The 26,609-nt window shown below is 43.0% G+C and overlaps 1 protein-coding gene across 1 annotated transcript in view; it reads right to left on the minus strand.

The window, feature by feature from the left end:
• LOC144764166 (A.superbus venom factor 1-like) overlaps positions 1-26,609 on the minus strand; it is a 1,132,054-nt gene that overhangs the window by 712,752 nt on the left and 392,693 nt on the right. Inside the window, exons 13-15 of the mRNA XM_078650288.1 lie at positions 8,497-8,658; positions 5,342-5,471; positions 5,089-5,160 (exon numbers count right to left, since the gene is read on the minus strand). Of these exons, the coding sequence (XP_078506414.1) occupies positions 5,089-5,160; positions 5,342-5,471; positions 8,497-8,658 (364 nt within the window). The remainder of the gene's footprint in view (positions 1-5,088; positions 5,161-5,341; positions 5,472-8,496; positions 8,659-26,609) is intronic.

Raw genomic sequence — 26,609 nt, forward strand, 5'->3', positions numbered from 1 at the left:
GCCCGGAGGATGCGGGAAATCTGCAATCCTAATGACCCCCTAAGTTAGTCACTTTTATGGAGCTCTTTCCCTCACTTCCGAGCTTTTGGGTCTTCCGATCCAGGTTTCGACGTCAACGACAACGGTCTGTTGTAGCACAATGCCTAAGTGAGCCCTGGAGGTCTTTGCCACCCAGTTGAAGAAGCCGAAGTCTTCAGCGGGACAAACCAGTGTGTTCAGGCTGAGTTGCGGTTTGACGTCGCCAGCGTGACTCTAGTCGTCGATGCAGGTCTTCCTCTGGAACCTTTACACACAGGTCCTTAAAAATCAAAATGTAGAAATGTTCTCCTTGGAGTGCAGGTCTGGCTAATACACCCAACCCGCAGATGTGACTAACCTTTCTCTACAATCCCCTTCCAGCCCCTTTCCTAATCTAATTGGAGGGGCTCCCATCTAGCTGGGGAGCAAGGAAGTGGGGGTGGCTTGGGTCCTGGGACATCTGTGCTTCTGCCTTTGAAGTTCAGTGTATCTCTCCAGCCCCCATCCTGTCCCTGGCTTCTCCAGGAAGCAAATCTCCTCCCAACAAATGGCTGTATTATTTGAGCCCCAGGCCTCTTCACACCTACTCAGGGAGCAACTTGGCTCAGGCTGTCAGAGGCTGACCAATCACAAGAGGCTGCTACAGGGCTGCTTTAGGTAACTTCAGCATAGTAAGTTCTATAGCTACTTTCCTGAAATAGTTATAATAGATCCGAATATGGCAAGTTGTTGGATTTATTGAAAATATTTGTTTGATACTTTGAATCAAGTTGCTCGCTACTTCTGGTCACAAGTTAGACTTTATTAAAGTGTAACAGCACTACAATAGGGAAAATGCCTTTGGCTCTTTCCCCCCCTTCAGGGTATAGAAAACATATTTTATAATGTTTGTGCTTTTTATAACAAGGCACTCTACCCTTTGGGCACCTAGGGCAGACATTATATGTGACTTACATGCGATAAAAAGATAATTTTAGACTTTGGAAGTTACTTTAATTCCAAAGTCACATTTTTACACAGCTTTATTTTAAAACCAGCTTGCAAGGCAGGGTCAGCATTAAAATGACATCAGACACCAGAGCAGTGACCCTTAAGTGCATTAGGTAAACTGGGGTCTCTAAACCTACATGCCCTACCCCATACTAGGGACTTACAGGTAGGATGCCTGGGTCAATTAGAATTACACTGATTGCCAAACACCTTTTAGTGGAGACCATCCGCGATCGCCTGAGTTCAGAATCTGACCGCTCGCATTGAGAAATCTTGCTGAAAGATGGATTTTGCTTGCTCGTGCTTGCCAAGTTGATGTTTGCGAGCAAGGAAAAACTCTGCTACACGAAGTGGAGTTTTTCAGGTACTCAGCGGAGTGCAGAAAACTCAGCAAACAGAGTTCACCGCCCAGACCTATTTATAAGTGACTAATGAAGACACTTTACCAGTGAGGCATTTTTATTATAGAACTATAATCTGGAAAACAAACAATATGAAAATTGGAGGCTCAAAATCTCAAATCCAAAATTGTTATTTGTTGGAAGCAATCCATGTTCATATTCTAGCATAATTTGATCAGACATTTTGATTTTTAAAATATCTTTTTATTGAAACAAATGTATTTATTCTAGACTCTGGTCCATTTATGGGGGAATAGTACCTATATTTTCTTGAAAAAAATTAGAAAAAATATTGTCGGGATTGCTCTAAATAGACTTGTTATTTAAATCCACAAAGCCCTGAATGTGTTTGATCAGGCAATTATACTTCTCATAAATGATGGGAGAAGATGAGGCACAGGTGGAAATTTGAATTGGTCCATGGGAAGGAGCAATGTGATTTGGTAGACTGGATGTGCCCTTGGCTCTGCTAATCAGGGCCAATGCTCTATTGGCCCCGCTTAGCAGAGGCCCAGGGCACATTCAGAACCAGTAACCACCAATATCAGTCAAAAACCAGGGTGATCAGGGCAAAAAGGATGACTTTCTAATACTGTACTTACAACAGTAAGAGATAGAGAAAACATATGGACAGGTCAAGACAAGGAATGGAGGCTATAGATGATGTCTATCAAGGGCCCTTTCTGAAGAGGTCATATGTTAGGAAAGACACAGTGCTCTCTGCCAAAAGTCATCAAACTTATTTACACTGACTCCCAAGCATTTATGAAATGTTCGAGATGTTTCTGCTTCAAAGAGAGGTGCTTTTATTTAAACTCTTTGACTTTCTGGGCTGTTAATATTAATACTATTTCCATTCGATTTTCCTCAATGCTGAAAACTGTCTTTACCATGGTTTCATTTTTTCCTTTGTCGACAATTATCTGTGCTGCCAAGAAGCCAGTTTATGTATTGCACCCCCTCGAGCTGACACTTCAGGTTAACATGGATTACGTCCTGCCACATCAAATTAAACTGGACATTGGCTGAGACCAAAATGTTGTACTAGGTTTGTCAACAGGTAACTTCTGATGTGCATCCTTTGCTCACTATGCTATTGGACTCATACTGTGCCTCAATGAGGAGGCTAAAAAGACTGAACTAGGCCTGTTTTTGCTTATGATCCTTTCTACAAGGCACTTGGCCTGGTGGTTTGGGAAAGCCAGGTCCAGTTAGAGCTGGACCAAGACTCATTTCTATTTTGCTGTTCTTTATCAGAAATGCTGTAATGGACAAAAGAACAATGGACCAGAATGTGGTCCCAGTAGTTGCCACTGGTTGAAATTAATTCAATAGTTCAGGTAATTGCTTTTTAGTTTTCTACATTAATGGCAGGTTACACTCAGTATGAAGTATACCTCCCCTAAAGACCACCAAGTTATTCCCATATTTTCCTTAGGATCTTTTGAACATAGGCATTTAGTAATCTACCTAACCTAGAGTAACTCTCAACTGTCTCTGGGTCTCGAGACATTGAATTTTAACTGACGACGATGGATTTACATAATGCATACTTTTAAAAATTCAGTTTTGTTGATGACTATAAACTGATATTAAGCACATTTTTAAATCTCAGAAAGCTGCACAAAATGAATTCTTAGTAACTAGCAATATGTTATTCTTTTTTGGAAAGGTTTTAACTTATCATGTACAAATAAAAATTACCTACCTTACCTCAGTATGTAGTACAAATGTCAAATGAATTTGAATTTTTTTTTTTTTTATTTAAAAACATTTCTATAGCGCACTTTTACCACGCGGTTTCTTGGCGCTTTTGAGTAGTAGGGAGGCCAACAGGAGCAGAGGGGGACTAAGCATTATAAGCTCGGGAAAAGAGCAGGGTTTTTAGACCTTTCCGGAACTCAGTGTAGGAGGGTGTCCCACGGAGTTCCGTCGGGAGGGAGTTCCAGAACGCAGGAGCGAGAACTGCGAATTTTGTTCCGCCTGCCTTTTTCTTTCTGAAACGGGGGATAGTTAACAAGGCCTGATGAGAGGAACGAAGCTCTCTGCCCGGCATGTAGGGCTTGATGGCGGAGCAGATGAACTCCGGAGCGGTGCCCATTTTGGCCTGAAAGGTGGTACAGCCAAGCTTAAACAAGGCTCGTTCTTTCACCGGCAGCCAGTGCAGGGCCTGCAATAAAGGAGTAACGCGATGGAATTTAGGCAGGCCATGAATCAGGCGGGCAGCCTGGTTCTGCACTAGCTGCAGCCGGCGAATGGCATAGGCTGGGGCGCCGTTGTAGATGATATTGCCGTAATCAAGGCGCGAGAGCACCATAGCCATCACTATGATCTTTAGAGCGGGTAGAGAGAAGAAGCGAGAGATCTTCCTAATGGTTCTGAGGGAAAAAAAACTGGAAGAAACAACTGAGTTAACCTGTGAGTGAACAGAAAGTGAAGAATTAAAAAAAATACCAAGGGTTTTGACCTTAGGGACGGGGATCGGAGGGACGCCAAGTGAGGGAGGCCAGTGGGAGGAAGACCAGGGACTGCAACCACCTCCGGTCAGGACTAATTCCGTCTTGTCCGGATTGAGTTTGAGACAGGTTATAGACAGTCTTGGTGGGATATACTTGATTTGGCAGTTACCACCAGGAGCTACTGGGTAAAGGCTACTGTTCAAGGATGGAGTGGCTACTGGCAATCACTTGCAGATCAGCCTGGACATGGTCTAGCATTGACAAGTTAGACCAGGCTGTCATTGGCATGTTGGACTCGCGATAGGGTGCCACTAGTCATTTAGATTGGGTATGGAATAACACTGGCACGTTAGAGTGGTTGTGAGTTGTCACCGCATGTTGGAGTGGTTTTGGGCACTCACCAACAGCTTAAGCTTGTTATCAGCCCATGCTGTCCGGTTACACAGGGAATACATTCCTACTTACCTGTTTGACAAAGTATGGGAGATCTCTGGCAAGTTATAAAATGTTTGGGTAAAAAAATGCAGGTTAGAAAGGAGATGGGCTTAATCTGTTGTAATACTGTAGTTGGGCGGCCATTACGGTTACACTGGGTAGGAGCTAGCATGGGCAAGTTAAACATGGAATAGCAATGGACTGATTGCAAGCCAGGTGCAGAATAGACCTATGGCCTGTATTGCATGCTTGACTGGCTGCTTACTCGCATGCCCAGTTACAGCTAGGTTAGACTGAGCACAATATTTTAGATGATGTCATACTGGGTACAGGTGCTCACTGGCAGCCTAAATTATGTATAAGTTGTCACTGGTGCGTGAAGTGTAGGGGTTATATTACTGGATTTTCTTAGAACAGACATGGACTTTTAGTGACAGTTTAGAATCCATATGATATACCCTTTGCAAATTAGACTGCGGACATGCTGCAATCAGCAGGTTATAGTGGCTTGGATATGGATGGTTGAAAATTCTGGAAAACATACGAGTGTTAAGGGTAGGTGTGGGTGGTCCGTCACCAGAAAATCAGGAGAACTACTTTCTGTGCGGAAGGTCATAAGGTTTTTAAAGAACTTTTAAGTGGTATGGACCCCCGTTCTAAACCTACAAGTAGTAGAAAGGCTCTAAATATTTGCATATCATGGACACACCGTTTTTCAAACATTCATTGATCGATTTATATGGCTCTTAATTAATTCTGCAAAATGTTTAAAATGTGCTACCAACCTTTGTCAGCTTTTGCATCTATCAGCTGAACAGAGCGATGCTGATGTCTTTCTGGCTGAGCGCAAGTAGGTTCTGCAGGAAGAGAAAAAATGTGCCCATTGGCTATACGTTCAGATAATTAGTGTATTTTCTACATTGAAGTGATCTCCATTCGTTGAACAACTTTTGTGAGGCAGTTATTGTAGACTATATCTTGATCTCTATGTTTAAGAAGGTAGATTTCTTTTGTAGGTCGATCAGAGGAATAAGATACCTGATCGTTGTGGAGTAGAGGTCTTAAAACTTGTTTCAAGAGCCAGTCCAGCATCATAAAATACACCCACATTGTTGGCACCACCCCCAGGAGTGCATCCAATGTCATTCTTCTCCACGGAGTCCCACACCTGAAAATGAGAATGGAAAAGGTATTAATTAGCCAAGAAGAAATGTACTTCTTTATGTAAAACTGTTTTTTCTATTGCAGGTGTGAAACAGTGTTTAGTTAAACAAGTGGGTACTTCAGTTCTGTGCTCTCAAGCTTCTTGATCTCCATCATGTTTATGAAGGCGAGAATCACAACGCAACCTTCTTAGGCATGACTTCCACTAAAAAATTTCTTCCCTTGTGCCAATAGAAACTCTACCCTCTCCTAGTATCAAGACCTTCAGCCGGCACATTGTTTTGATTAACAAATTATATTGGATCACTGGAATATTTAGGTCAACGTACACCTTGCTTCTATCAGCAAATTCAGGAGGATCACAATAACATGTAGTTCAACGTGCAACTTGTTTTCCTATCCAAATTCATATGGATCATAAACATTTATTTCAACATGCACCTTGGATCCATCCACAAATTTAGATAGATCACTTGAATGCTCAGCTGGCTGTTACAGCTGAAATATTCACATGACCTATTCTAGCTATATCTGGTTAATCATCTCCCTTGTTTGCAGATTTCTGGCTGTGCCTCCTGTGCTTTGTCATGATAGAATTTGAAGCTAAAATTAGCCAACTTCAGTTTGGTGTAGTATAATGCACAAACAAACGATGGGTTCAAAGTGTTGATTGCCTAGGGTACTACAATATTCTGCATTTCACTAGTTATGTCACTGTCCATTCTTCTCCATGACCCCTGGTGCAGAAGCCCATAGGATTCTATTGAGAATCATCTTAAGACACCTGGGGCCTCATTTATGAAAAGTGACGCATCGCTGCGTGAAAACAGCGATGCATCACTTTTCACTGCGCCCTCCTTGCGAGACCAATGATGCGTCATATTTACAGTAAGACGCATCATGGCGCAAGGAGTTACAAATACGTCAATATTTCTGATGTATCTGTATGGCGCAAAACTGAAGCATTGTTGGAGTGTGTCACAAAAATGACGCAACACCAGCAATGTGTCCTTTCACATGGGGCAAGCCCCACGTGACAGGGCCTGCATCAGTCTTACACTTGCTGTTAGGCAGGCGTAAAAAATTGACGCATATGTGTCCTAAAAGTGGCGACTGCGTCACTTCTATGACCCTGTCTTGCGTCAAAACGCCCCCCTTGCATACATTATACCTGGCACAGGTATAATGTGGCGCAGGGGTTTACAAAGTGACGCATCTACCTAGATGCGTCACTTTGTAAATATGGCGCAACAAGGCGCATTTTTTACGCCACTGGTGCGTCACAAAAAGTGACGCACCGGCGGTGTAAAAGTGCCGCAAAGGCTCATAAATGAGGCCCCAAGTCTCTGAGTTGTATGCAAGGAAGAATGTTGGTAGACCCTAAAACAAGTTGTCACTCTACTCCCTTTAAAATGTCTAGAGCATGAGCATGGTGGACCTTACCAAGAATGGTCATGTTCCTGTTCTCCTAACATAATTCAGGGAAGAAGGTAGGAGGCCTCTACAAAGAGTCATCCCTCTTCCATGTTAATCATTACATTTACTTATGGACAACCTTAACAAGACTTCTATTGCTCAGTCCTCCCTCATAAGGAGTTTTAGAAAGTACAAATGCCAAGTCATGAGGGCCCAACAGAAAAGTCTATTCCTCCAATCTCCAGAATGGATTCAAGGCAGGCTCCTAGATGGTTCAACACAGAATCTATGTTCTTGCAGATGGATGACTGGACAAGATAGCTGTGTCTTATTCTCTAGGCTACTTTTGCACGCATTTCTATCACTGGCAGAGCAAAAACACCGCAGACAGAATACAAGGTGGGTATTTCACCCATGCTACTGTTTGAGGTGTTTGGCCCCCAGCAGTTTCCAAGCATTGGCAATGGCTTTAGCATTCTCTGCATGGAGCCCGTTCATTACATCAAGAAACATATATAGTAAAGATGGCGCTACAAGACGAAATTAATTAGACACCTGTGAGCACTGATTATATTTTTCAAGTGTACAAATTCACTTTTAGGCCAACAACAGGGCCAACCTTTGGTGCAAGGAAGGTGGCACACAACACAGATATGTGTGAGTGGTGGCCTTTCTGTACTTATTAAGTTGATGAAATGCAGAAAGGTGGGTTAAGCAGTTAGTCTTGCCTTGGACAGAATCTTCATATTCTTCCGGAATCACAATGGTCCCCATGAGGCCTATTAAATCAACACAGGAGCATTAAAGAATGAGTCTGTTTTCTTGGCATGCAAGTGGCTCCAACGCTGGTATCAGCTAATAATAAGCAGTAAGTAAGCATCAGACTGGTTCAGGTGACCAGGAACGTCTATTCAGCCGGCCCGTGAAATACTCCACTGGCCGTCCACCCCAGGGAGGGAACAGTCCGGCATGCCACACACTTTTAGATACAGGAATTGTAGTAGTCAAGACTAAAACTCAGAGCGGCCAGAGACAAACTGATTAGATTGGAAGAATTCTGTAGAGCCTCCGATGGAAGCTGCCGCTGTCGTCTGGGGCGCCCCATTACAGAACTCGCCATCAAAGCATCCTAGAGGGATCCCCAGTATCATTCTTCAGCAAAGAAGTAAGTGTGACTTTCTATTACTGTCTCCAGATGGTCTTAACCTGGTCCCTCCAGCTAGTCGATCCATATAATGCCTAATGTAATGTTCTTGAATACTTCATTGCTCCTTACGTCTGTGTGAGAGTTGGACTGTACCATCACGTTAACATGCCTGTCAGCGGTGCCTTTGGACCCATTCACACCATGTCAGTGTAAACAAAGAACCACAGAATAATACAACAACAGCAATAATGATGTCTGAGGCATTTGTAAGAGACCTGCAGTTGTCCTTGTCACACTATTTAACGGCGATGGTGTTCTAGAGAAGCCTCACAGTATTCTTGTTGCAGGCAGTAAAGAAGGGCACAGGTTTTATTGGAGAATCAAATGAATAATCGCTTCCTTTCAGTGGGATTCATGCTAACACATCACGCCATGCATTGGGCAGGGATTGTCCCTCTGGACTCACCTTGGACTGAGAGAGTTTGTGCTTCTTGTTGAGAACGAATACACCTTTATCCACTGCAACGAGGCCAACTCTTGCATTGTGATCACCCGTCACCTTCAACCTCATGGTCTTTCCTGGCTCTTTAACCCTGTTATCACTGGCTGTTGCCCCCGAAACTTCCAGCTGTTGAGAAAAAAGGATTGCTTTAAAAATGCACTTGAAACTCATGGGCGTAGCTTGGTTCATAAGATTAGGAGGGTGGGTGAGTTTAAGATTACTCAACAATCTCGCAAGTTAAAATACATTAGATGAGAAGCAGGGCAGGAGAGGGGTTTAAGAAACAGCAGTAAGGGAGAAGAGGGCGGATTGTGAGGGGTAATTAAAATCAATGTTTTGTAATAATATTAATTATTAAGACCTTTAAAACAGAGATCAGAGTCTGTGCGTGCGTTTTTGCCTGTATGTGTATATACACATTCCAAATGAAAGCAGACCAATAACTCACCATTGGTTCAAACAAATACTTTGATCTTCCGAGCACTCAAAAATAGTCTTTATATGGTTTTCACTATGTCTTTTAATGTCCAATGTTCCTCCAATTCAATCCAATTTTCATCAAATGATTATTTGCAGCCAACGCACGTTTCGTCAAGTCCGTTCAGGACTAATGACTTCCTCAGGGCTGCAACCCAAATACACACAGTCAGTCTTGAAATACACTCTTTTAAAAGTAACATGAACTTAGTATATACATACGACCTCAAATTGGGTCCTATACGTTTGCCAAATAATAACAATTCGGTTATATAAAGAAGTGCCAAATGTACCAAAACCGTGTTAACCACATTGTTCTAATGCAAATCATTCATATTACAAAACATCACAAACTGCAAAACATATGAGTCATATGCGAAAAATTATTAAACGGGGTAAAAGGTTATGGCCCCTGATAACACCCTTAGCTTACAGGTTCTCTAATATTTCACAAAAAATCACCTGATTCATTTTGGGAATAGGTGAGTCTTTAGACAGGTGATTTTTTGTGAAATATTAGAGAACCTGTAAGCTAAGGGTGTTATCAGGGGCCATAACCTTTTACCCCGTTTAATAATTTTTCGCATATGACTCATATGTTTTGCAGTTTGTGATGTTTTGTAATATGAATGATTTGCATTAGAACAATGTGGTTAACACGGTTTTGGTACATTTGGCACTTCTTTATATAACCGAATTGTTATTATTTGGCAAACGTATAGGACCCAATTTGAGGTCGTATGTATATACTAAGTTCATGTTACTTTTAAAAGAGTGTATTTCAAGACTGACTGTGTGTATTTGGGTTGCAGCCCTGAGGAAGTCATTAGTCCTGAACGGACTTGACGAAACGTGCGTTGGCTGCAAATAATCATTTGATGAAAATTGGATTGAATTGGAGGAACATTGGACATTAAAAGACATAGTGAAAACCATATAAAGACTATTTTTGAGTGCTCGGAAGATCAAAGTATTTGTTTGAACCATTGGTTTGTCTTGGAGACTGTGGTAACCAGTCTCCCACCTCTTCCTGAGCACCTATTTTTCATGCTGCTTTACTACTGATACCTGGACTCTGTGCTGTGCGCTCTTCTAAACCGTTACCATCAATTGTACAATAACTCACCATGCCTGACTTAAAGCAGCAGTACCAACTTGTTACTAACAGAATACATTTATTAGGTGGGATTAACACAAAACACTATCCCTAAAAAAATTCCTCTAGTGAAACTGTTTGTTCTCGCTTTATAGGATGCTTTATCAAATAGACAGAATTTGTCTTTTCTTCTTCCACCAGCAAAAACGTCATATTGTCTAAGGTGAAGCCGGGACTGTAGTATTTGGTCACAGACTTTGCCCAGCAACCCTATCCTCAATGCCCTTGTTATCAATACCTGCTTGGTGTAGGCATCAGCTGTGTCTGTTAGGCCTTTGGACAGGTCCAGTTCCCCTTCCATCTGCCAATGGTGTCACCTTTGCACAGACTGCATCCCTTTGCAGGGGTCAGTAGCCACAGGTCACAGACTCTGTAACTGGCATGTCCCTTTCCACCTGTCAGTACCCACTAGACCGGTGCTTTCGTCATTGTCAGTAGGCACAGGGCATCATGTTGTATTTTGCCATGTACCTATCCCAGTTTCCCCCAAAACCAGCACCAACTTCTCACACAACCCATGGCCTGATTTTAACCATTCCCTCTGTTCCAGTCCCCCATGCTCGCTGGGCATGACTGGTAGCTGTTCTCAGGGAACAAGGGGCAGTAAATGTGTGCTCAGTAGGCCTAGCAGCTTTGTCTACTGAGCATGGATCTGCTGCAGCTGTAATTGAATTACCCTATCTCATGGGGTTTACAATAGAACATGCAAACTTTGGGCTTCCCTGTACTGTGCCGACTTTAGCGCTGGCACCCCTATACCCCATGACACCCTCCTCGGATTCCCTCACTACCACCAGGCAAAAGTGCCTCCCATCTTTAAAGTCATAAGTTATTGCTAAACACAGTCTCCCCACTGAGGACAGCCCCCCTCCACTGTTGCAGGGTTTCTGTACTCACACAGAACTGTGCACAGAGGAGTGGAACCTCGGCAAATTAGGATGTCCCAAAACTTACCTTAGCAACCAACTCACCCCTTACCGAGCTAGCTACAGTGTCTCATTGGACATATCAAACACCCAATGTTTAGACAAACCAGAACATGAACTTACAGTACCTCAGGGTACGTGGGACTCATGAACACTCTTTCGTTATATTATCATTACAAACCAGAACATGGAGTAAAGAAGACACATGTGCATTTGAAATGTTTATTTACTAATGCCGTCTTCTCAGGCGCAGTATCTTTGATAATACAAGTATACTTATTATCAGTAGCAAAATTATCAGCATAGTTACTAAGACATAAAAAGCGAATGGTGACAGCATGTTAACATGCTGTAATGAATAAGAGTTAACAACACTTATATCTCACCCTCCCTAACACATATATTATATTATTATCTAAGAAGGTCTCTTTGGGTTGTTTTAGGGCGGGCCCATACCTTAGTGTCCTAGCATGAAGGAATCACATCAGCATACACCAGCTCTCTCTGCATGTGCACCGCATCAAGTGTGTTAACAATTCTCGTGCAAAGCAATATCAATCCCGCCTCAAGCCCAAGTTGGCAAAGGCTGCACTTGTGTTATGACTATGAAGGCGTGGAGATCAGACCTCATAACAATTCCATATCGTGTTGCTCCTGAAACTTCAGCACTCTCCGTGCAGACATGGTTTATTAAACAAAACTGATATCAGAGCAATAACATATTATTCTCACATACACCACGGCAAACCACTAGGTTGAAAGCTAAGTCAACAATTAAGGGTCGTGTGCAGAAGGTGCAAGAAAGGAAAAATGGCGTTTAAATCTCAAATGTACCTATGCTAACTTAACACGATATAAGGATATATAGGAGCTATACAACACCCCCCCATGATCCGAGAACGGACTAAATAAGATAACAGAAGTGCCATCACATGAGAGCAGAATCCATTTATAAACGAGCATGAATAAAAATTCAATTATAAAAACTAATGCTAAAAAAATAGCCCACAAGTATAATGTGGCTCAAGCCAATAGGCAAGCAAAAAATAAAATGTCTTGACCAAAAGTCAATAAAATCAAGGAAATGCTATCAATCAGCATGTCAATTTGAGGCAGTGTCTATGATAAGACTGTATATGAAAAGTAAGCTGCAACAGCCTCCAGGAGGAAGTCACTGTCCTCATCCGAAAACAGTTCAGCCATCCAATTTAAAAGATGAAAGGAACATACGTGATCTTCCAGCACCGCATCCTCTATAACCATCAGAGGACAGCTCGGTGGGTTTTCAAGAAAACTTCGTTCCAAGAAATTTTGCGCTGCCGACAACACATCCCAGGGACCCATTAGTCCATGTGCCACCGCCAAGGCCATAATCCTTTCGTCAGAACAAACCAACTCGTGAGCAATGATAGGACTCATCAGTTGATCAAAATCGACGTCAGAAGATATTGGTCCGCAGAGACACAAATCAATGGCCCAAAGGAAATCACAGGTCAGGCAGTGAAATACAGGCTGGACACAGGTGAAATAGGAGAACCGAAAAGATAATCCAAACGCCGTGCTTAGAGTCGCCAACGGCAGTGTGCCATAATAATCAAGCATGCGGTTGCGAAACCGCGTCAGTAGCAGCTGAGCGTGGTCTTGCACAGGAAGGGCATCCATATTTAAAAAGGCAGAAAACCACCAATGCGCCAGCCGCTAAAGCAAGTAAAAACGGGAACCCTCCAAATAAGGATGAAAAAATAGAATGGAAGAAGGCAGGGATGACTCCAAAAATCTTCTCAAAGGAAGTCACGAGACCACCGCTAACAACTTTAAAAAAATGTGCTAGGCCCGTTGTGGAGGATGCGTTAAAGATAGAACGGACCATGGCTCCGAAATGCAAAGGCAAATCAGTGTTTAAAAGAGCCTGAACCTCCGTACGGGTGTTAGCAATGTGAAGCACGAAAGTTTCACGGGCCGAGCTCAAGGCCACCTCTTTCTGGGACAATAGAGCTCTTATTCTAGCCATGCCGCTGAATTCTGCTCCCAAGGTCGGTATCTGTGGCCAAATGGAAGACTCCCTATGTTCACGTGTGGGAGGATAAAGAACATTTCTGCAGCAAATAACTCGCTCACTAACCGTTACTATGAAAGCTATACCTTTAATTAAACCACAACAGTTTTCATTATTGAGCATTAAATAACTACCATTCTCTAACAATTTAAACGTGGGGATGATAGCAGGAACTGGCGTGCCCTGTAAAACGCAAGCCATATTCGGTCGGTCCTTGTTACATGAACCGTGTAACTGTATGTGTCTGCACATTAAAGAATGATCTGGCGTCTCAGTACACTCATCCCCTGTTAGATAAACCTCTTGTTCATCCTTGAAACATCTGTATGTGTATGGGAGTGACCAGACCTCATGAAGAAAACCGCTACCTAAGGGTTCAAAACGACCTATTGGCACATATTTCATACAATTTGAAAACTTATATAAAGCAAACGGCAGCGTTATTAAACCGTGGATAAGCCACGTAGCAGCAGTGGTCTCTGCCACAGAAAAAGGTAAAGATTCCAATCTTTCAATATGGAGCATAGAAAAGGAAGCATCACGCATTGAAAGCAAGCGTTTTTTGTCTGTCAAATCAAACGGTGCAAATAAAGAGGAAACGTTCATGTATCCCCAGGGAACTTTACCCATTTTTAGAGTCTGTAGTGTCCATGCAAACTGCATGATTGAACGTAATTGATTTTGACCATGGTATAATACAGACACTTCATCATGCACAATATCAACAACAGACGACACAATATTATCCAATGTGTAAATTCTAGAGGAAAGCACATTAATGCTATTGTCAACCACTGCAAGCACTTTCTCAAGATTTGCCTGATCAATAGCCCTAAGGCGTGAAGCAGCCTCAATCTGTGAGAGTTTCCAAATTTCATTGTAAACACCATATAACCACCTTTTAGACCTGCCACTAGCTGGGCCCTTAATGAAATCATTCAAATCCACGTCTGCATTCAGTTTGGAAAGGTGATACTTAACCGCAGGTAAAGTTGAATGTTTCAACCAAGCTTGACACAACTTGCCAACTGAGTAAGAGGTGACAGTATGACTCAAATCAAAACGGGGATCAGATCTAACAGTCTTAAAACCGTCAGTTATATTTAAAAATCTCTTTTGGCAAGAATCAGCACCACGGTGCCAAAGCAGCCAACCCTTGGGATTCATACTGGAAATGTTAAAGGAGGAATTCAGAAGCAGAGCCTGTATATCTCTAATGGACAATGTAGTAAAATTACTCCAATTCTCATATTCCTCCAACTCCGGGAAAGACGGGGTGTTTAACCTTTTAGATGTAGCCAATCCAAAGCACGTGGTCTGGGAAATGGTTTCATTTAAAAACCACATATGATTTGGGATGAGACATGCACGGTGCAAAGCCTCAGTGCCTTGTACCTGCCAGGCCCTTGAGCCCCAAACTGATTTAAGGTCTATGGTATCCTTCCATAACTCATACCCTCCAGTAACTAATTGATCCAGGAAGGCCTTTGAATATAACAATTTTGTATTTGTAAGTCGAACCTTGGACAGTGGCTGTTTGTGAAATTTAAAATAAAAGGACTCGGGATTGGACTGATTAAAGTCAGTGAAATAAGTATACTTTTTAAGAAACGTTTCTGAACTCCCTTGTGTTGGTGCTGGGCAATGTTCCCACTGAGTAAAATTAACCGCATCCCTTCGGGAAGATGTCTTGTGTAAGAAGTGATTGCCATAATGTTGGTAACAGAACAATTCACCATAATTAGCAGATTCTAAATATAAATCCTCAGCATCAAAAGCAGCATAATATTTCAAATCAGAAAACAAACTTTCCACAGCATTAACATCCCAATCATCAGAACGAATGTTTTGTTTCACCACATCCCCCATATTAACTCTTAGTACATTAGGGACATTAACGACTTCCGTTGGACCATGAATCTGAAAACGAACTGCATCCCACGCGATTCCATCCAGAACAGGCCACGCTGTGATGTTAACCAAAGTCAAGTCTCTTTTTAATCTGTGTGTAGAATGTGAAGAGGAAAGTGGGGCCAAAGTTCCATTCAAATGAGTAATGCAAGTTCTCTCCTCGACATAGTGTCCATTCATAATCCGAAAAAAATAAAACACAAAACCAATTGACATAAAAAGGTAAACTGAAAAAAGGACCAGCCAAATGTATATCCAAGGAGGTATCAAAAAATGTTTTTTAAACAGGCCAGCATATAATGCAATTTTAGAGGGTTTTTTCGAGGCAAGGGAAGCAGAGTCAAATGAAAATCTGGATTCCGTGGCTAAACGAGCTTGCAGGTCAGGCATGGACAAATCAGTGGGGTATGTATAGTCTGTCTCATCAAGGTTAGTTCCTGGTAAATTATTCAATAATGGACTGGAAACAGCAGGTAATTCGATGGCCACCTCAGGTTCATTATTAGAAGCAGTGGTCATAATTGAATTTCTCACAATGGAAGGACAGGAAACAGCCGGTGTCATGCTAAGAAGAATCGGCCACTCTGTGTATCTTGACATTGTCAATAGAAATAAACCTGTTTTCCTTACGACCTGGAAGTGGTGGTAAAATGACTGTTCTTGTGCCCTTCACTCCAAGCACTGGGACCGGAGCTCGATAGGAGGGACCAAACTCTTTCTTGTTGTCGATCTTCTCTCGAACCAGTTCTCCAACTTGGGGTAGCCAGCCAACTACCGGGATCTGCAACGCATCATCCGATGTGGAAGGCAAATGTTCCTTTGCAAGAGTGTCTCTCGTCTTTTGTAGATTCTGTAAAACATTGCAATGTTCATCTGCGTCAAAGGAAGTGGCGCGAACCACCGAGTCTAGACCGTCAAGGTCAGGGACGAACATCTTGATGCCAAAGAGCATTTCGTATGGGGTCCGCCCACCCAGAGACCTTCTAGGGAGATTATTAAGAGCACGCTGCACGCCATAGAGGTGAGCCAGCCAGTTTCTGCCAGTGCCTATAACTCGGGCTGTCAAAGATTGCTTTAAATCACGGTTCATTCGTTCAACTACACTATTACCCTCGGGTCTGTAGGGTGACGAAAACTTGACTTGGACCCCCATCGAAGTCATGGCATCCTTATACGCCTTAGAGGCGAAAGCCGGACCCTGATCCGAATGGAAGGTACCACAGGCAAAAATCCCTATAAAGATACGCAAATCTCTGATGACAGTCCGGGAATCAGCGCTGCGATGTGGCCATAACCACACAAAGCGTGTGCATGAGTCAACTGCTACTAAGATGTATTTATACGCAGTATCAGATGAAAATGGACCGCAGTGATCTAAATAAACACAGCCTAGTGGTTTATTAGAAATGTACAACTGAGTCTGAGGCGGACGCGTAGCAGTTGAAGGTTTAATCTGCTGGCATATGTCACAAAGAAGGACATAATCACGCGTCTGTTTGTATAGTCCCCGCCACCAGAAACGTTGTTGTAGTTGCGTTACAGTGGCTGAGACGCCCGCATGCGCAGACGCCACACCTTCATGAGCCGCTGTAATCAAGTCTGTTCTGCGATCCGAGTTGGGAATCAGCCGTTCCCCAACATCGGGAATTGTCACAAAAGGAACCTTTTCGGGACTTAAGTGGTAATTATACTTCGAAGGGAATCCCGAAGGATGTTTACTTCCCTTCTCAGAGGCAGCAATCGCTGCCAAGATGTCGCTATCAATCTTGGTTTTCGACCTAGTAACTGCTGCAACTAAGTATGTAGATACTGCTGATTTCGCTGCTTCATCAGCAAGCGAGTTGCCAACAGCGTGAACTCCCACGCGCTGATGACCGAGAGTATGAATCACATAAACGAGTGGCAACATAGCCTTAAGCTCTGCCACTCGAACCCAGATCATTTTATGTTTTATTGTGCTACCCTTGGAATCATGAAAATCATTTTGAATCCAAAAGAACAAGTTTTCATTGTAAGACTGGACACAGTAGTAAGAATCACTTACAATTAGAGTAGTAACACTTGGATCTGCGTACTCCAAAGCTAGTAAGAGAGCACGAAGCTCTGCCAATTGTGCAGTGCAATCGCCCAGGGGCAACGTGTGTACCTCCCTGGAAATGAACTCATCATTCAACATAGCACCGACCACAATGGCGCATGCGGAAACGTAGGCATGTTTAGAGCCATGCGCAACCTGCGCCGACCCATCAGTGTAAATGATGCAATGGAAGTCCTCCAAAGGTCGCATCGCCAGAGGAGCAGGGTGAACGAATTCATACTGCAAGAACTCCTGCGACCGTAAGGAAGCGTCAAAAATAAACATGACATCCGTGGATGACAATGACGCAGCCCACTGAATCCACCGAGGGTGCAAAGCTTTTGAATTTGGTACACTGGCTTTCGTGACTGCCTCCAAATGAGGACAGGGTGTTACCACTAGCATGCGTTTCCCCTGTGACAGAGCTCGTTCCTTCAGAATAGCCATCTGTACAGCAGTTAAAACCTTTTCTATGGTGGGAAACCGCATCTCAGCCGAGGTGTACAAGTGTGACTTGTAAGCAATAGGTACTGTGTCACCTTCATTAAAAGTGAGGTAAGTGAAACCCACCGTCCCAGGAATTATTCTTATGACCAGGTTGGTGTGGTTATCACGAGTCAGTAAATATTTAGAAGCGAGCAGATCAGCCTGCAAGGATTGCAAAATGGCTGAATGCTCAGGCAGCCAGCATGATTTTGAGAAAGTTGGTTGTATCAAAGCATACAAAGGCTTGATACGCTGGGCATATTCCGGAATGTAAGTTCTGCCGAAATTCAAAAAGCCCAGTAAGGATTGTAATTTTTTCAGAGTTGTTGGTGCGCGCAATTGTGCGCACTTCTCCAAGAAGTGAGGAGCCAAACCTCTACCTTCATTGTTGAGCTCATAGCCCAAAAACAACACTGTGTGTTCAGCAATGTGCGATTTTGCAAAGTTGAATTTGTAACCCATGTCTGCGAAGTTGCAAACAAGAGAATTTACACGACACAGATGCTCCCAAATATCGTCGTCTGTGAGATATATGTCATCCACATACGAAAAAGCATCAGGGTCGAGTGCCTCCAGAATAGAGACAATTCGAGCGGTAAATACACCAGGACTATTCTTGTAGCCCATTGGAAGACGCCGGAATTGCTTTTGGACTCCAGCGCTTGTAAAACTGGTCCATTGGGAGCTAAAGCTGTCCAATCTGTGGGCATAAAAACCATTGGATATGTCAAGCGTTGTCTTGAAACGCTTACGCACGAGACTATCCACTAGGGCAGAGCCGTGGGTATTCTGTACTGCACAGTTACGGCAATGCGAGTTTAAATGCCGGTAATCCAAAACCAAACGATATGATCCGTCAGGTTTATTCACTGTAAAAAGTGGATTATTCATCGGTGACACACACGTTTCAATAACTCCCTGATATTCCAATTGTTCAAGGATTTCCGCGACGGAAGATTTTGCTTCACGCCGAATGGGATATTGAGGTTGAGGCTGCGGCTGAGACCGCAACGGAATTTCGTGGCAAGGCGACAATTTATCCCAACCACATTGGTTACGGTACAGAGCCGGCGCGAGAGCCCTAGCCCACTCTTCTGCAAAATGCTGCGCATGCTCTTTCGAGACAGTGTTCGCGAAACTGGGTAGGATTACCTCCTCCCCTCGCGGCGCCGCGAGCACAAAAGGTGGGGGCCAGTCAGCCTCCGAAAGTAAAATATCATATGTAGAAGACAGATTCTCCCAAAATACACCTTTAACGGTACGCTGTATGTCACCTTCAATTAACAGGACAATTTCATATAGTCTTTCAGGGGGAGCGAGTCTAGTATCCGCTGTTTCTATCACAACGTAGACATCAGTCGCTGTCACCCTCAGTAGTGGACGCAGCGCCTCTCTGACTATGGTTATCTCCGCCGCGCTGTCCAGCAAGGTCAGAGCCCATGTCAGATTCCGAAGCCGCGTTCTCACTATCTGTGGCATATCGATGCGCTGTTAAGGCTGCGACTTTCTTTTTCGCAAACTGCGGACGCCTAGGCGTAGAATCCTCCTGCTTCACTGCGCCGTCCGTCTGGCGGGACTGGCCACGTCCTTGTTGGCCACCACGTCCACGTCCACCCCCTCCTCCTCCACCGGTCTTCGGGGCCGATGTGTCCTGAAAGGAACGAGGAGAGCGTTGATCAGAACCCTGAAAACGATCAGGCGATTTAATCATCGCGCGGTCGCGCAAATCATAAACTTTTTCGGGTGGCGCAGGAGCTTGTATTGCAGGAAAAGTACCCTGAGTCTGCGTTGTCTGCTTCCCCTGTGTCTGTTTTTTAGGCCAATTTTGTTTCTTGGACTTGGGCTGGGCATCTGTCACTGCAGATTGTCCCTGTGGTTGTTTTTTCTCCTTCACTGGAAAATATTTCAGACCTCTACTTGTGCGGCCAATCGTTTTATAAGCGGCCACCACAATCTTTGCTAACTGGCGGGGTTTGTCGGCATCGGGCAGAGCAGCCAAAGCATTCGACACCTGAAAGTTAACTGCATCTCCTTTAACATTGGAGAGAATGAGATCACTTACAATCTCAAAAGAACCACACAGGCGCATACCCAATTCAACCGCTGCCTCTGGACCGTGATCATTCTGAACACGTCTAACGATTTCAGGCAGGGCAGTCATAGACGGGGTGCCGAAGCACCTTGTATAAACTGCCGCAAACGTTTTTCCCCAGCTGTCACAGTCAGCAAGTTCAGGAGTAATATCCTTCGGTAGAGTAATCGTCAACATTCTATGTTTATCAGCAGGAGTAGAATTCGGAAAAACCGCCTCCAGTTGATCAAACTTCTCCGCTAGCCAGAATGGGAAGTCATCGTTGTCAACAGGACGCGCACCAAAAACCGAATTTACCATCACTGGATTGAGACGCATTCCGCCTCGTTCCAGGGGAGCGGCCGCACCCCCCTGGGGACCACCAGGAAGATGTCGACCGATGTATTGCACTAAAGCACGAATCACGGAAATGGAAACCACATGAAGCCTGCGAATTTCTGCCAGGGTACAAGCCCCGTGATTCGGGTGCGGGGTAAATCCACCCAACGCAGGCCAATTAGTACCTGGAATTGAGAGTGGGCCTAACCTCGCAGGGGACATAGAGTGGGGGAGGGCGCCATCAAACCAAACTCGATGCTGCCAATGATCAATAGGTATTTCCAATGCCCTGTACGGCGTATATTCAGCCGGGACATCCGAGGCGGTGTAGGAGTGGTACAAACCAGAATTAGCGTCCACAGCCGGAAACGTAACCCAAGAGTAAAACAACTCGTAAGGAAACGCCGGATCTGCACTTACCACGAAAATCACAGCCATCCCATCTACTGGGACCTGGTACGTCTGAAGATGGTTGCGTACCGCTACGCGACTATGCTGCGCAATAGCCACCGCTGCCGCCATCACAGAATTGGAAACAAGAAAACACAAAGAATACTTTGTAGCACAACTGGGTAGTAATTCAAAGAAACCGTTTAAGTAAGAATCAAGCTTGAATAAAGACCTATTTCAAAAAATAGGTAGGTTTCACCAACACCCCGTTTTCCGGAAACGGATGTGAAGGGGTTAAGGCATGAATGATAAACTACTCGAGTGTCATGATATAAGACCACCGAAACCGTTGGGCGCCATGTTGCAGGGTTTCTGTACTCACACAGAACTGTGCACAGAGGAGTGGAACCTCGGCAAATTAGGATGTCCCAAAACTTACCTTAGCAACCAACTCACCCCTTACCGAGCTAGCTACAGTGTCTCATTGGACATATCAAACACCCAATGTTTAGACAAACCAGAACATGAACTTACAGTACCTCAGGGTACGTGGGACTCATGAACACTCTTTCGTTATATTATCATTACAAACCAGAACATGGAGTAAAGAAGACACATGTGCATTTGAAATGTTTATTTACTAATGCCGTCTTCTCAGGCGCAGTATCTTTGATAATACAAGTATACTTATTATCAGTAGCAAAATTATCAGCATAGTTACTAAGACATAAAAAGCGAATGGTGACAGCATGTTAACATGCTGTAATGAATAAGAGTTAACAACACTTATATCTCACCCTCCCTAACACATATATTATATTATTATCTAAGAAGGTCTCTTTGGGTTGTTTTAGGGCGGGCCCATACCTTAGTGTCCTAGCATGAAGGAATCACATCAGCATACACCAGCTCTCTCTGCATGTGCACCGCATCAAGTGTGTTAACAATTCTCGTGCAAAGCAATATCAATCCCGCCTCAAGCCCAAGTTGGCAAAGGCTGCACTTGTGTTATGACTATGAAGGCGTGGAGATCAGACCTCATAACAATTCCATATCGTGTTGCTCCTGAAACTTCAGCACTCTCCGTGCAGACATGGTTTATTAAACAAAACTGATATCAGAGCAATAACATATTATTCTCACATACACCACGGCAAACCACTAGGTTGAAAGCTAAGTCAACAATTAAGGGTCGTGTGCAGAAGGTGCAAGAAAGGAAAAATGGCGTTTAAATCTCAAATGTACCTATGCTAACTTAACACGATATAAGGATATATAGGAGCTATACAACACCACAGGTCAGCACCCAGTGCGGCTGCACCGGTCACACTGCCTTAAAGCCGACCCTGTCCCTGTGACCCTCTTCCTCGGTGACCCATTTCCATGGAGGGTTCAACGTGTGATATCAGGCGTTTTTAAATTCAGTGGAGGTGAAGGCTTACAAGGACAGCTTGTAGAAAATGGTAGGTTTGGATAGCTTACCGGGACGGGCTTGTGTAGAGAGCTAGGCCGGTTATGGAACTTCAGCCCCCAGAATGCCTGCTTTTTCTGCATCACTCGCCAGCTCCTGGAGGCGCATTTAAGTGGCTGTGATGTCCTGCTGCACGGGACGCGCCCAGGCACAGCCCGGGCCAAGGATGGGCACGTCCGCACCCGTCATAGCCCGGAAGAGGCTGGGCTACCCCTTTGGTTCTGCTTGAGGGATATCACCAAATTGAGGATGATCGATGCCAACTACACAGCTATGCAACTGTGAGGTATTTTAAGCATTCCTTCCCCATGTCTGGCCCTTCCACTTTGCTCAGCTGTTGCTCTGTGGTTTGAGCCACACCTAAAAAGCACTTTAAAAAAATGTAATCACCCTCAGTTGTGCAGAGACCTGCGACTTATCAACATTATTTTATTAACTGATTGGAAACTGGTGCATTGGAACCTTGCTGACAATTAATGGACAAAGGTCCGGATCCTTTGCACAAAAACTAGGGGAGGAGTTCGCTCTGGAACCAAAAGGTTGGCTGGGACTATAGTTGTGTGCTGTATTCTTGGTTTTACCAGTGCTCACTGGTATTCCCGCGCAGTAGTGAGCTCAAGGGGAAGCCATGGGAAAAGGAAAAACCAGCATGTGTGGGGGAGGAGGTGGTAATGACAGCGAGGGGTCCGGTTAAAGCCCCTCAAAGCTAAGCAGGTCCACAAGTCATCAGCGAATAATTGTGTTTTAGACCGCATTGATAACCTTTTAACAAATGCGATGAAATTCTTGCACCACCAGCCCATTCCATCCTGTCCGAATCTCAACTTCTACAAACACGATTGATCCCCTAACTACCCTTAAATCAAAACTGCTATAACGTATTCCTCAGATGTTTGGCAAACCAGTTACATGTAGCACATGCAGTACCATTAATTCTTCCCATAACCATCCTATATTGTCCCCCATTGCTGTTAAACCTGAACTATAGTCTGCCACACAGTCCACTAGGGAAACAGGCCAGGGCCCTGTTAATACTATTGATTCTGACCGTGTTTTATCAAAGAGATTTCTACCGCTCCAGAACATGAATTAAACTTATAAGGGGGGAGAGAGGATGGGGGGAGAGAGGATAGGAGGACTAAAAGGTGACATGGTGAAGGGCTGGTGGGGGATGCAGAGGTAGGGGTAGAGGCTGGAGTAGAGGAAGGAGTAAGAACTGTAATAGAGGGAGTGGTGTCTCCGGATGGGTTACCACCGAATGAAATTGAGACTCATAGGATTATGAATTAGCTGAGGATGGAAGTTACCCTACTGAAGTCTGCTGTCCTAGATATTACTGAACAGGTCAGGCTTTTACCAGCCAGAGGAGCACAAAAGTCCTACCTCCCAAACAGATTCATGCCAAACCATCAAACCTGTTCCAAGTTGCCAATTGTCCAACTACATCAACAAACACAACAGAGAGATATAGGGTCACAGGGATATTTAAAGACCTGCCCAGGTTGCCATCCACAATTACTTGAATATCAACAACAAATAGAATCGGGGGTCTACAATCACATGCATTTAATGAGGCCTTATTAATTGCAGTTATTTGTTGAAACTGCCCCTTGCACTGTTCTGTTTTTAGATTAGGGGGTGAGGTGACATTTATAATAAAAATTTATTTGTTTTTCTCCTCATTACCCTATTTTAATCACCACATTTTTCTGTTTGCGCTGTACGAAATTCCCATGTGGTCTGTAACTTAGAAACGTACTATCCATTCTCTCTCTCCTTGCGATTTTAGTTTGATCCAATTGAGCACATTTCCTCTGGATGGAAGATAGTCTCTATGATCAAGATACACATCATCCATATGGGTGGATGACCGAATGATAAGATTGATCACAGCGATAAATTGATGGGAATACAATCATTTGCTCTAGGATCTCATTGTTTATCACTCCTGTTTGTCTCTTTGACCTTTCTCTCTTTCTTTCGGCTTCTTTTCTGACTCACTGTGTGAAGTCGGTGGAACCAGTAGGCTATATTGCTGATTTTAGACCCCCGGTTCTATTTGTTGTTGATATTCGAATTGTCCAACTACACCTATGCCAGTGTCCTGCTATCAGCACCTAAGCATCGCCATTAAGAAATTACCCTATCACTTGATACACGCATAGCACATCAGCCGTCATATACAGCCAGGCCCACGTTTGAGCCATGAAGTTTCCCCCCGAACCCCAAATTATGGCACCCAAATGACCATCAACAGACAATGGCATTGGCAGAATTAATGTGCCCAAAGTTGCTACTCGTGAGAAACATGAATGTGAAGACACCCTAATTAATGAAACCATACATTGGATTCACCATGTGAGGGGATGTAGTTCAGTGATAATGGATGACATTTTGGGTACCAAAAGGATAACCTGCCCCAACACCAAGTCAGACTATATAGAATTACATCTTGCTAATAGGAATATGACCCATGATCTGAGAGCTTTGGAAGCCAGAACCAGTTCTCCTGGCTCTTCAGGTATCCAATTCAAGTATAGACCCCTTCAGGATCAATCATTAATTACTCCCCAACACTTGGGCCCCCATCTGGCTTCAGAATCACCCCTTGCAACTAATGATTGACTCACACATTGTGTCACTTCTGACTTCACGAACACACACCTGACGAGCTCAAGAAGCAATTACACAGTCACGATTAAAGACAGCACCAGTGTAGAAAATCCCTAATTATTCCATATGCCTATCAGCCATGAGATGACCACCAAGTACTTGACCCAAACAGCCGGGCATAAGGAGGGAGCATTTTTCACAGCAACATCTCATCCAGAAGCACATAAAGACAGCAGTGTAGAGGACATATAACATACTCAGTCCCCTGGCCATATATCATCTAACAGGCTCAACTGGTAATATGGAATGTGGTGGGGTGAGATTGAAAACGGCTCTCCTGCATTGAATCCAATGTATCAAGACTTTCGGCATATGCATCCTCCAGGAGATCTGAGTACCACCCCCGTCCGCATACCAGGCTACCTTACCTTTCACTGCCCAGCTAGTACCAACAAATCAGGTTGGCCTGCATGGGGGGGGTTACTGATTTGGGCAAAATCCGTGCTAGCATGTACCATCCTGAAACCACGACATTGTAGCAGTCCAACTTAGGGGTAGGAATGGTACTGCATCAGACATTTACAATGTCTATCCGTGAGGTTCTTGTACAGGAAGGCGATTGTCTACTCTACAAGAGTTGGAAGATCTACTTGATAAGAGGGATACCCAGCCTCTATTAATCGTAGCGGGGGACTTCAATGTCACCTTCCAGCCACTAGCAAAGGAGAACACATGTGGGACCAGGGAGGAGGATGAGCTGTGGCAAGTTCCCTCTCTTCAATTACCTCCCATTAAAAAATGGTCACAAGTAGCATTACATCATAACACCCTTACTCTTGAGTACGGCCTGAGGACGGATGTATGACGTTACAACGCATACTTTTACAACGCCTACCTTTACCACGCAATTTTTACAACGCAGGATCCATTACAACGAAGTACCATTACAACACATGTATTTACAACGCAGATACCTTTACAACGCATACCATTACAACGTAAGTATTAGTAAGTATATAATATTTTTTGAAATGTAAATTAATTAAAATTAATTTAATTTAATTTAATTTAATTTAATTTAATTAATTTAATTTAATTTGATTTATTTTAATTAATTTAATTTAATTTAATTTAATTTAATGTAATTTGTTTAATTTAAATTAATGTAATTTAATTTAATTAATTTAATTTAATGTAATTTAATATAATTAATTTATTTTAATTGAATTTAATTAATTTAATTTAATTTAATGTAATTTAATTTAATTAATTTAATTTAATTTAATTTAATTAATTTAATTTAATGTAATTTAATTTCATTAATTTAATTTATTTAATTTAATTATTTTAATTTAATTTAATTTAATTAATTTAATTTAATGTAATTTAATTTAATTAATTAAATTAAATTTATTTTAATTTAATTTAATTTAATTAATTTAATTTAATTTATTTTAATTTAATTAATTTAATTTAATTTAATTAATTTAATTTAATTTAATTAATTAATTTTAATTTAATTTAATTTAATTATTTAATTTAATTTATCCTGTACCCCTTTACCCAAAAACCCAAAACTGACCCTGAACCCTAAAAATACCCCTTTACTTAAAAACCCAAAACTGACCCTGAACCCTAAAAATACCCCTTTACCCAAAAACCCAAAACTGACCCTGAACCCTAAAAATACCCCTTTACCCAAAAACCCAAAACTAACCCTGAACCCTAAAAATACCTCTTTACCAAAAAACCCAAAACTAACCCTGAACCCTAAAAATACCTCTTTACCCAAAAACCCAAAACTGACCCTGAACCCTAAAAATACCCCTTTACCCAAAAACTGAAAACTGACCCTGAACCCTAAAAATACCCCTTTACCCAAAAACTGAAAACTGACCCTGAACCCTAAAAATACCCCTTTACCCAAAAACCCAAAACTGACCCTGAACCCTAAAAATACCCCTTTACCCAAAAACCCAAAACTGACCCTAAACCCTAAAAATACCCCTTTACCCAAAAACCCAAAACTGACCCTAAACCCTAAAAATACCCCTTTACCCAAAAACCCAAACTTATAATATTTTTGATAAAATTATATACTTAC

The sequence above is a fragment of the Lissotriton helveticus genome, chromosome 1_1, assembly GCF_964261635.1.
Source record: "Lissotriton helveticus chromosome 1_1, aLisHel1.1, whole genome shotgun sequence".
NCBI classification, from domain to species: Eukaryota; Metazoa; Chordata; class Amphibia; order Caudata; family Salamandridae; genus Lissotriton; species Lissotriton helveticus.